This window comes from Polyodon spathula, unplaced genomic scaffold (assembly GCF_017654505.1).
Source record: "Polyodon spathula isolate WHYD16114869_AA unplaced genomic scaffold, ASM1765450v1 scaffolds_1596, whole genome shotgun sequence".
NCBI lineage: Eukaryota > Metazoa > Chordata > Actinopteri > Acipenseriformes > Polyodontidae > Polyodon > Polyodon spathula.
The window spans coordinates 1,415-12,885 of record NW_024473073.1 but is presented as its reverse complement, the minus strand read 5'-3'; the positions used below and the strand labels follow the sequence as shown (position 1 = coordinate 12,885).

Genomic DNA, 11,471 nt, shown 5'->3' with positions numbered 1-11,471 from the left:
CTCAGAACGGTTAAAACTAAATGCTGTCCATTAATGACAGCCGAATCGACGAGGGGAGTGAGAAGAGGCCCTCAGGGAGGTTTGGGAGTGAAGTCTGGCAGCTCTGTCATATTGGCTCACTCTAAGGACTGTTTTCACAGACAGGGGTGCAAATACTGTGCCTGGCAGCTACCACTGAAGAAACAAAGGCGTGACGCCAAGAACAATGACAACCAATCACAAACAGAGGTGGCCGCTGAAATGAAGGAGCTTTACTGAAATGGAGCTTAAATCCCAGTTCAACATGGGCCCTGGTACCGCTGACAGAGAGAGAGAGGAGGAGGAAGAGGAGGATGGTGGATAAAAGGCTGTACCTGGAATGTTATACAGCTGCCGTCTTCCCTCGGGCTGGCCTCTGCTCGCCGGCGCTCGCTTACCTGGCATGCCGAGCAGCCCGCTCGCCACGGAGAGCTGCGACGCCTGGGCAAAGTTAGAGAGCACGCCACGGGCCGAGCCGGACAGCCCTCGCTGCAGAGGGGCCTGGGGCTGCGGAGCCTGACAGGGAAGAGAACAAATACAGCAGGGGTGTGAGACAGCATGCAAACCAGCAAAGCCCAGCGAGCCTCAAACACAGAGCATACAGATTCGGACAAGAGTTTAGCATCACCTACAATTTTAGAATTGAGACGGGATTACATTTTTTTTTTTTTCAAAAAAAGCTATAAGCATAATTTAACATCATGTAATCAAAGAAACTGCAAAATGATCCTGCAAAAGTCTACCGGAAGCCATAACAAACACAGTATTTCATGTTAGATTTCTCATTTCTCTCAGCTTTTCGTTAAGTGTATGTGAAACTACAAAGCGGTATGTAACAACTGAATTTGATGACTAAAAACATTGCAAGTGGAAGTTTGGCTGCTGTAGTTCTGTCTGAGTTTTAGTTCATTCAAGCTGTACAATGATGACACTACAAAAACTTGAACGCAGAAACTTCTACAATCAGCATGGCTTAGCTGATGAGCCAGTATTGGGCTGGATGAGCGTGCACTATCAATTATCACGAGAATCACACTGGCTTTCACCATGTTTTAAATGCCTGGGATATTCTTAGGCAGTAGTGCCACCTCTCTCAAACGAAGACTTTTTTTTTTCTTTGTGTTGACTTTTTAATAAAGTCATTTATCTCCCACAAAGTGGGGACTGAATTAAAGTAATTTTCCTAACTGATGCAAAGACAGGGACGGAAATAAGACTTTGATTGCATAGCAGTTTCACCCATTCCAGGTTTTAAAATGAGCCTGACTAATCACAGTGTCCAGGTAACAAGCTCAGGTGTGTCTTATTAAACTCATAGTAAAACCAGGAGTGGACCTTAGCAGTCTTGTTTCTGTCCCTGTAAGAATCTCGCTAGCAATGGCTCTGATCAGCTTACAGATTACTGTCAGACGCACCACAAGACAGGATCACCTATAACCGTTTTCCAGCACAATCAGTAATAAACAGTACACAATATGATGGGAGTTGCTCACGGTTCTTTCCCCAGTGCAGTGCCCCGAGTGCAGGGTATAGTTTCCCATTGTGCGCTCCAGCGCTCGGCCACGCTCCTCCAGCTGCCTCACCTGTCGCAGTGCGTGGTGCCGGAGGAGGTTATCGCTTTTGCTGCCGCTGGGCACAGTGGGGGCTGAGCTGGGGGAGAGAGAAGCCTGCTGCTGAAGTCTCTGTTCAATCTCCTGAGAAACACAAGAACACAAAGGAGCCACACACAGTCTGTCGTTAGCAACCCAGTTACACAGAACGCCCTGAGCAAAACCAGACAGAGCGTGTTTTTCCTTTGTTTTTTTGTTTTTTTTTAGAGTTTGAGAATACTGAAACTCCCACTGGAACATTTGAAATGTTTGTATCCCTGTTTGAGAACTGGCTTTGGGTTTACAACCTTAGGACTTTTGCTCTGGGTCACAAATTGTACCTAACAAAATAATTCTAAAACATCTTCTCTATTCTGCACTGCCATCGGGTGCACAGGACCCAAATGTGCAGTTCTGAAAGAAACACATGTTACAGCAAACCTGTCTCTTCACTTTAAAACACGACATCCCTTAGTAGTTTAGGTTAAAGTAAGTGTAGCATGGCACTGCTTTTTTCACAGGAAATGTGTACACTTGAAATTCTTCTGTGATTGCACCCCAGAAATGTCTTCTGGGTCACTGGCTGAAAACAGTGTCAGTCAGTAGGGGAAGCAGCTGATTGGTTATGAAAGGAAAGAAGCCAGTGAAGGGGCGGGGACAACTTCACCCACCGGGTGACCCAGAAAGTGCAAGACTAAAAGCACAGATATCTGCAACCAGGTGTGGTACCAGACATCAAATAAAGACAAGATCACAGTAACATGTCTTTCAAAACTGGAGCGCGATACAGTGTGGCGTGGCAGGGGCCGGCTGGAGGCTCTGCGTCGCTCACCTGCTCCTGCTGCAGTGCCTTCACGAAGGCGTTCTTCAGCCGGTTGGTGTGCTCCGCCTTCAGGGCTTTCTTCTGGTTGGAGGTCATGCACTGCTCACACAGGATGCGGCCGCTCTTCTCCTGCTTCCAGTGGGGCGTGAAGTCCGTCTTGCACTGTGCGCACACGAAGGGCTGCATGCGGGACAGGGTCCCACGCAGCTTACCTGCAGAGAGAGAGAGAGAGAGAGAGAGAGATAGAACATACACTTGTTCATTCACATTCCAGAGAAGACACCCATAAACTCCAGACCCCGATTAGCAGCGTTAGGTAGTCCCTGATTCGTGCTGTATTCAGTGCTCTAGCTGTATTAGTCCTGCTAATCTAGGGGCGATTAACTGACCTGTTTAACAGGAGATGGACACTGCACTGACTACTGACAGAGCTCTGTGTGTGTGTGTGTGTGTGTCTGTACTACCTCCTCCAGCCCCACCATGAAGATGAACTGGCTGTGTGTGTGTGTGCGAGCGCATGCACGTCTCTCTCACCCTGGCTGTCGATGACACTCTGCACCACCTCCTCCAGCCCCACCATGTAGATGAACTCGCTGTTGGCCGCGGAGGGCAGGAAGTGCAGCAGGGGGGTGGGGGGCTTGGGCGGGGGGATCTCCAGGAGGGTCTTCTCCAGCTGCTTGCGGAGGGCCAACTTGGCGGCGGCCTGGCTGCTGACGGGGTCGGGCAGGGGGGCACTGGGGCTGGGCAGGGGGGAGGAGCTCCCTGCGCCCGGCTGGATGTGAGCCAGGTTCATGTAGATGGCAGAGGAGCCTGAGCGCTGTGACGCTGCCCCCTGCTGGCTCGACTGCGGAGAGACAACAAGGAGGAAGGATTGGAACCAGATTCATGTTTTAATCGCACACTCACGCCTTCCATCCTATTGCTCTGTGCCACCTGGCCCCATTCATAAAGCTTTAATTCACTAGAAATCCACACAGAACACAGAACCATGGAATACAGAATCACTCGCTTGTGCTGCCCTGGAGAAAAGAGAACAGGGACTCACAGCTCCTGCCGACAGCCCTGCTGTCTGAAGCCTCAAATTCACTACCGCAGTGTTTCAATAAAGACTAGACACTGTCTTCTATTATACATTTCAACATATATTATAGAATTGGATCTGATTGAAGAAGCAGATACAGTTTGAAGGGAGCATGTTTTATTGATAAATCATTGATCTGCATTACTTCCCTGTTCTCTTTTCTCCAGGGCAGCACAAGCTTCTAATGCTGCCAGGGTGTTGAACAAGGTTATAACAAATCAATTCAGAGTCATCATCAATCTGAGCAGAGCACAAAATCAAATAACGTGGTTTTTTAAATGGTCAATTATTTGTTTCTGTAATATAGATGACTGTTTTTCTAAGATGCGAGTGCCAAGAGCAATATGAGAAATGGGGAAACAAGTCGAAATCCGTTCTTGCATCAATTCTTTAAAAAAAATCAGACAACAACGTGATTCTTGTTTCTCTGCTCAATGCGAAAAACGAGTCGTTTTCCAATTTCCGTTTCAAAAAGGGAAAAAAGACGATTGGACCGAATGTACGCGGGCCCTCTACACACCACCTGGTGGATCTCTGCTGCTACTACGCCTGCAGAATTCATAGGATTGCACTTGGGCCATTGTTTCAAGCACTTGAAATCTGAAAACAAATCATATATCTGATACGGCTCTTCCTATGCATGCTTCAGTCATGGTCCGCACTGTGCATGCATTGAGGGGCCAGGGTTAAACCTTCAAAGGGCTGGACCATTAAACAGTTAAACGAACACGAGGCTCATAATGCTGTGGAAATATGACCTGTGGAACTAGACGTTGAGTTTATGAACATGGATTCAAACCTAAATAGACAAGATCCTACAGAAATACCTCACCAATTGTTTTCACACTCAAAGGCAGAAACCACACTGAAGCACTGGGCTCTCTCTCTCTCTCTCGTAATGTATAAATCGCTCTGCAGCACTACCTGCTGGTAGTTGACGGCAGTGTTCATGCTGCTCGAGGAGCGGGCGATGCCCGGTTTCTGCGGTAACCTCTGACCCTGTAACTGAGCGGGGTTGGGTGCAATCACACGCTGTGACATCATCATCGGGGCGAGCGACGCGCTGGCTGCAGATCTGATCACAGAGTGACCCTGGAGAGAGAGAGAGAGAGAGATTATTAAACTGAACGGTGCCAACAATACGAGTGAATGCACCAAGTGTAGGGTGTCTCGTATTGGTATAAGAGATGAGGTTTGGGCGCCCATGAAACTGCATGAAAAGATTTCTATTAGAATGACAGACACACAAAATCACAAAGACTGTACTCAAACTACTATTAAACAAAGTAGTGTTGTTTTTAACACTATTGATTCAAACTCTGCTGTATGTTACATGCACTTTTCAATACAATCACCTGTCCTTTTAAGCACAGGAGAGTGTATTGGGTGTGGACTGTACAGGTTACAAAGCTGCCAGGTATGTAGGGTTAATAAATGTTATGTAAATAGTTTATTGTATTATAGTTATTTATCTTTAAGTAGTGCATTATACACTGCTTTTGTACATGTACAGAGGCCTGTTACAAGAGTGAAATGTTTTATTTATGCTCTATTTAAGTGTTTTTTTGGACTGCTCCTTTTGGGAAAAAAAAAAAATATATGTTTCGTTTTCCATTTAAATATGGTGTTTCTGCTATGCAAGTTTGATTTGATGTTTATAAATAAAACTGAGTTTTGCACGATCACTTGTTCATTACCAAATCACAGCTGTTTAAAAAGCTGCCGATTAAAATGAGCGATTTGGCGCTTCTAAGTAGTTCAAACTTCCAGCGCTTCTAATGTTAAGATTTTTTTAAAACACTCAAACTAAACGAGATCGGGAGAGCATGCATTCACACCAACTATAAAACACGCCTCTTCATTCAAGAACCATTCGTTGCTCTACAATCAGCTACACTGTGTTCTTGGTCTGGTATGGCAATACAAACGATATATACCTCTGTTACAATACGATACATCATGAAAAGAAAGGTACACAACTTAATCGTTACACCCCTAACAGCAGGACAGGTAAAAAACTGGAATTCTGAAAAGTGCAAAATTCCAATTAAAAGCTCCAATGCCGCTTTTTGTCAGTAGATGGAAACAACTGTGAATGGTAGCCGCCAAGCACAAGCCCACTGATTAGACCTGGGCCTACAATTTCCCTCCTTAAAGCTACCTCTCTCTGAACAGCCTCCCTCTGCTCTGTGATGGTGGAGCAGTGACAGTGAAAGAGAGGCTTCTATACAGACAGCCTCCCTCTGCTCTGTGCTGGTGACAGTGACAGTGAAAGAGAGGCTCCTATACAGACAGCCTCCCTCTGCTCTGTGCTGGTGACAGTGACAGTGAAAGAGAGGCTCCTATACAGACAGCCTCCCTCTGCTCTGTGCTGGTGACAGTGAGAGTGAAAGAGAGGCTCCTATACAGACAGCCTCCCTCTGCTCTGTGCTGGTGACAGTGAGAGTGAAAGAGAGGCTCCTATACAGACAGCCTCCCTCTGCTCTGTGCTGGTGACAGTGAGAGTGAAAGAGAGGCTCCTATACAGACAGCCTCCCTCTGCTCTGTGCTGGTGACAGTGACAGTGAAAGAGAGGCTCCTATACAGACAGCCTCCCTCTGCTCTGTGCTGGTGACAGTGACAGTGAAAGAGAGGCTCCTATACAGACAGACTCCCTCTGCTCTGTGCTGGTGACAGTGACTCCTATACAGACAGCCTCCCTCTGCTCTGTGCTGGTGACAGTGGCAGTGACAGTTAAAGGGAGGCTCCTACACAGACAGGCTCACCTGCACAGCCCTCAGGTTCTGTGGCTCAGAGTGGATTCCGGGCCGGACCGGCATCTTTGACAGGCCCTGCTGGGAGGAATGGATCTGAGGGGGCTGGACCGCAGAGGGGGCGTTCTGAACCACCGGCACCTGAGAGACAGAGAGAGAGAGGACAGAGAGCACATCTATTCATTATAGCAGTCATGTGTGCAGTACTGAGAGAAACACACGTTTCAGCAAACCTGCATTCTCGATTTGAAACACGATATCTAGTACTACACTAGTTAAAGAAATCTGTTTGCAAGCCATGCTTTTGATTGTCTTGCTCTTCCTTGGTCACCTGGAAAGTGAAGCTGTCCCCACCCATTGGCTGGCTTCATTCCTGTCAATCACCTGCTTCCCCAAATGACTGGCATGCTTTCAGCCAGTAACATGCTTTGACCCAAAAGACACTGCTGGACGGACCAAGGAAGTTAAGCAGTAAGAGACTTCCTGGAGGGTAAGCAAAATGAGAGCTTTCTTTAACCCAGTGCAGTACCAGGTGTGGGTTTTAAAAACTACAAAATGGGGGAGATTGATGGGACTATTCTTCCAGATACAATAACTAATATAAATAATAATTCTGTTTTGTGTTTCTTTTTAAATATCAGTGTGTAATCTGATACAGCAGCTCCTCCCCCAAGTCACACTTAAGTGTATTGACAGTAATCAAAGTATTCTACAGGCAGCGTTTCAATCTGCAGGCACTGACTGACGCCATGGCTCCAGTCTGGTTAAAATGACAGGCCTTTTATAAGCCAGCTCTCACACCATCACTGTGTAAACGCAGTTACAGGACCCCGGGTTTCCCTCACTTCTTTAGCTCAAGGAAGCGTGCAGCTGCAATGTGTGATGAAGTCTGGTGCTCTCTTTGTGAACGTACTGTTTTTTTTTTAATTTAGTAATGTTCTAGAATGTCACTTATGCATTAGTGGATTGCAAATGTGCTTCGGACCACCTGAAACCGCTTCACAATTACATTCTGTTTCAATTCAAACAGCTGAATACTATTCAAATATTGACATTGCTAGCTCGCTATTACTGCACACTTTAAACACAAAGCATGGGTGTGTTTGCAGTGCTCTGGCAGTGCAGCGCGGGTGTGTTTGCAGTGCTCTGGCAGTGCAGCGTGGGTGTGTTTGCAGTGCTCTGGCAGTGCAGCGCGGGTGTGTTTGCAGTGCTCTGGCAGTGCAGTGCTGGTGTGTTTGCAGTGCTCTGGCAGTGCAGCGCGGGTGTGTTTGCAGTGCTCTGGCAGTGCAGCGCGGGTGTGTTTGCAGTGCTCTGGCAGTGCAGCGTGGGTGTGTTTGCAGTGCTCTGGCAGTGCAGCGTGGGTGTGTTTGCAGTGCTCTGGCAGTGCAGCGTGGGTGTGTTTGCAGTGCTCTGGCAGTGCAGCGTGGGTGTGTTTGCAGTGCTCTGGCAGTGCAGCGTGGGTGTGTTTGCAGTGCTCTGGCAGTGCAGCGTGGGTGTGTTTGCAGTGCTCTGGCAGTGCAGCGTGGGTGTGTTTGCAGTGCTCTGGCAGTGCAGCGTGGGTGTGTTTGCAGTGCTCTGGCAGTGCAGTGCTGCTCCACTGGCTCACCTTCTGCACCACATTCTCTTTCTGGATCTGACTCTGCCGCAGCTTCTTGAGCAGCACCAGCCGAGCCTCCTCCAGTCGCAGCTCGTCCTGGAGCAGCTTGATCATCTGCTGCCTCTCCTCCACACTCCTCCCCTGCAGAGACACGGCGGGGCGGCATTGAGACAGTACAGCACTGAGACCGACACGCACAGTACCGCACCACACACAGAGTGACGGGTCTTACCTTGAACATCTCCAGGCTGGCCGCTTTAACCCGCTCCTCCATGCAGCAGTTGGATCGCGGGCTGGACGCCTCGTTGTCTGACAGCACGATGATGTCGGGGGAGGGGGTGCGGCGCTCGCGGTCCACATCGCTGGAACAGAGAGCACAGGACAGGCAGGGTCAGAGAGCAGTGACCAGCACAGGACAGGCACGGTCAGAGAGCAGTGACCAGCACAGGACAGCAGCAGTGACCAGTCAGAGAGCAGTGACCAGAGGACAGCAGTGAGAGCAGTGACCAGCACAGGACAGGCAGGGTCAGAGAGCAGTGACCAGCACACAGGCAGGGTCAGAGAGCAGTGACCAGCACAGGACAGGCAGGGTCAGAGACAGTGGCACAGGGGCAGGGTCAGAGAGCAGTGAGACAGGACAGGCAGGGTCAGAGAGCAGTGACCAGCACAGGACAGGCAGGGTCAGAGAGCAGTGACCAGCACAGGACAGGCAGGGTCAGAGAGCAGTGACCAGCACAGGACAGGCAGGGTCAGAGAGCAGTGACCAGCACAGGACAGGCAGGGTCAGAGAGCAGTGACCAGCACAGGACAGGCAGGGTCAGAGAGCAGTGACCAGCACAGGACAGTTCAGAGAGCAGTGACCAGCACAGGACAGGCAGGGTCAGAGAGCAGTGACCAGCACAGGACAGTTGTCAGAGAGCAGTGACCAGCACAGGACAGAGGGTCAGAGAGCAGTGACCAGCACAGGACAGGGTCAGAGAGCAGTGACCAGCACAGGACAGGCAGGGTCAGAGAGCAGTGACCAGCACAGGACAGCCAGCAGTGGACAGCACAGGGTCAGAGAGCAGTGACCAGCACAGGACAGGCAGGGTCAGAGAGCAGTGACCAGCACAGGACAGGCAGGGTCAGAGAGCAGTGACCAGCACAGGACAGGCAGGGTCAGAGAGCAGTGACCAGCACAGGACAGGCAGGGTCAGAGAGCAGTGACCAGCACAGGACAGGCAGGGTCAGAGAGCAGTGACCAGCACAGGACAGGCAGGGTCAGAGAGCAGTGACCAGCACAGGACAGGCAGGGTCAGAGAGCAGTGACCAGCACAGGACAGGCAGGGTCAGAGAGCAGTGACCAGCACAGGACAGGCAGGGTCAGAGAGCAGTGACCAGCACAGGACAGGCAGGGTCAGAGAGCAGTGACCAGCACAGGACAGGCAGGGTCAGAGAGCAGTGACCAGCACAGGACAGGCAGGGTCAGAGAGCAGTGACCAGCACAGGACAGGCAGGGTCAGAGAGCAGTGACCAGCACAGGACAGGCAGGGCCAGAGAGCAGTGACCAGCCAGGGCCAGAGAGCAGTGACCAGCCAGGGCCAGAGAGCAGTGACCAGCCAGAAAAGTAACTACTATAACACTTGAATATGGTTCACTTGACGTTATCCCCTTACACTAATTTCTTTATTTTAAATCAAAAATCGAAAAGCAGTAGGAAATGCTTTTCTACATTGTATTAGTATCATTATTTTCTAATGATAGACATGTTTGTTTTTCATCCATAAAAACACAACACAGCGCCTCTGTACTTTGTATGCTACACACGGGAATGATATTTCTGAGTTAACCTTGTTAAACTGTGTAGCACATATGCAACGATCCCATGGTGTAGCGGTGAAAGCTAATGCCTCAGACTCTAATCTAGCTGCTGGCTGACGGCGAGGAGTTTCATTTTCCTGTCAGGGATCTCGCTGCCTCCCGGTGCATGGCCGCCCAGTCTGCCAAGCGCTGAACTGCTCTCTGTTCGGTCTTGGTGATGACAGCTGCGTTACTGCCAACACTGAAGGCGGTTTGTCAAAAAACTTATTTTCTGACCTTCTGGGCACAAAAGTCACCCTGAAGCCAGCAGCCACACAGGACGGTTCGTACAATTAAACGTACAGAGGCAGCCTTCGCCAAAAAATAAGCATTTTCTGAACATAAAAATCATTTTTATGAAGTTAAACTGTTTCTTTCTCTGGCTAAATAAATGTGTTTTATATATGAATCCCAAGCAAAATTACACATCACCCTACACTTTGGCGTTGCCCTTTTTGTTTCCGATCTAGAGCCCTGATATACTGCAGCAGTGCTAACCAGTGCTCAGGTTATCAGATCACACCTGAATGCAAGCAGCTTGACAACTCACCCCCGGCGCGAGCTCATATCCACAGGCTCCTCCCCCATGTTCTCTTTGCCAGTCTTGCCCCCCACGCGGGGGTCCGGGTGGGCTCGCAGGCTGCCGTTGTGTTTCTCCTCGTACCCGCCGCCCCCTGCCCCCCCAGTCTTGCCCCCCTGCCCCAGCTCCGGCCCGTCGAGGTCCTTGCGTTTCAGCAGGGCCAGCATCTTGAGCCGCTCCATGGCCTCGTGGCCCTCCATCTTCAGCCTCTTGGCCAGGGCCTCCTCCCTGTCCTCATGTTGCTGCTGCTGCTGCTGCTCCAAGCCTCTCTTCAGCAGGTTCAACCGCAGAGCATCTTCACTCCTGCGCTCCATCCTAGAGACACACACAGGGTTTAGACACACTGTCTTTCATCACAGTTCACAGTGCACAATTATCTGATGCGGTAGCAGCGTTTGAGTTTAGCATTATGGAGTGTTAGTTGTAGATGACACATCTGTACTTCCTCAGTGTACCTTAGGGATGGAAACTGCTCAATAGTAGCTTCTCCCATTCCAGATGTTACTACCAGCTTAGCCACAGTTTATAGGTAACAAGTTCAGGTATGTCTGGCTGAACTCCTAGTAAAACCAGGAATGGATCGATCTGCTATGCAATGGGAGCATTACTCCCACCCCTGCACATTTAAGTCAGAGGGTCATTACTGAACTACAAAAGCATGCTGGGAGTAAAGTGGTTAGAAGATATTTAAAACACAGGGGGGAGAAATTCAAATCCCTTTGTTGAAAAAATTACAATTAGGAGCACTGTAACACTTAAAGATATATTTAAAAAAAAAAAACATGATCTACACCGGGTACCGGCCTACTTACAAAATGAACACACAGAAAGCAGTGAACAGAGGCTGAGATGCGGTCGCACAGAAAGCAGCGGGTGTGTGAAAAGGAACTGAACCCCTCAGTCGCAGATAATCATACGAAGAGGAGAATGGGCCTCTGGTCATTCCAGCTCAAGTGGACCACGTTCTGAGGTGGATGAAGATGATGCATGTCACCCACAGCTGTTAACCACTGACAGTGCAGAACACAGAACTACTGAAAGAAATCCAGGACTTCTTTCAACGCCTTTGTTTGCTATAGGCAGGTGCAATGGAGATGCTGGTCTCTGTGTTTCTACAGTGCAACGTATTTAACATTCAGTACACAGGTCACCCCAGAGCATTTCAAATATGCTACAGTACATACATTTCAA

At 49.3% G+C, this 11,471-nt stretch overlaps 1 protein-coding gene across 2 annotated transcripts; it reads right to left on the bottom strand.

Moving 5' to 3' along the window:
• Window positions 1-6: 6 nt before the first annotated feature.
• gatad2b (GATA zinc finger domain containing 2B) lies at window positions 7-10,605 on the bottom strand. 2 transcript variants are annotated; one of them, XM_041243156.1, is made up of 9 exons: window positions 10,251-10,605; window positions 8,094-8,223; window positions 7,871-8,002; window positions 6,277-6,405; window positions 4,436-4,603; window positions 2,965-3,274; window positions 2,440-2,642; window positions 1,512-1,712; window positions 7-534 (listed from the first exon to the last, which is right to left on the bottom strand). In XM_041243156.1, exons 1-9 carry the CDS (start codon window positions 10,592-10,594, stop codon window positions 217-219), a joined length of 1,935 nt encoding a protein of 644 aa, XP_041099090.1. In that variant the 5' UTR covers window positions 10,595-10,605; the 3' UTR covers window positions 7-216. The 2 variants fall into 2 exon arrangements, with proteins under 2 accessions (XP_041099090.1, XP_041099091.1); XM_041243157.1 differs by having other exon boundaries at window positions 1,602-1,712.
• Between the last annotated feature and the right edge of the window lie 866 nt (window positions 10,606-11,471).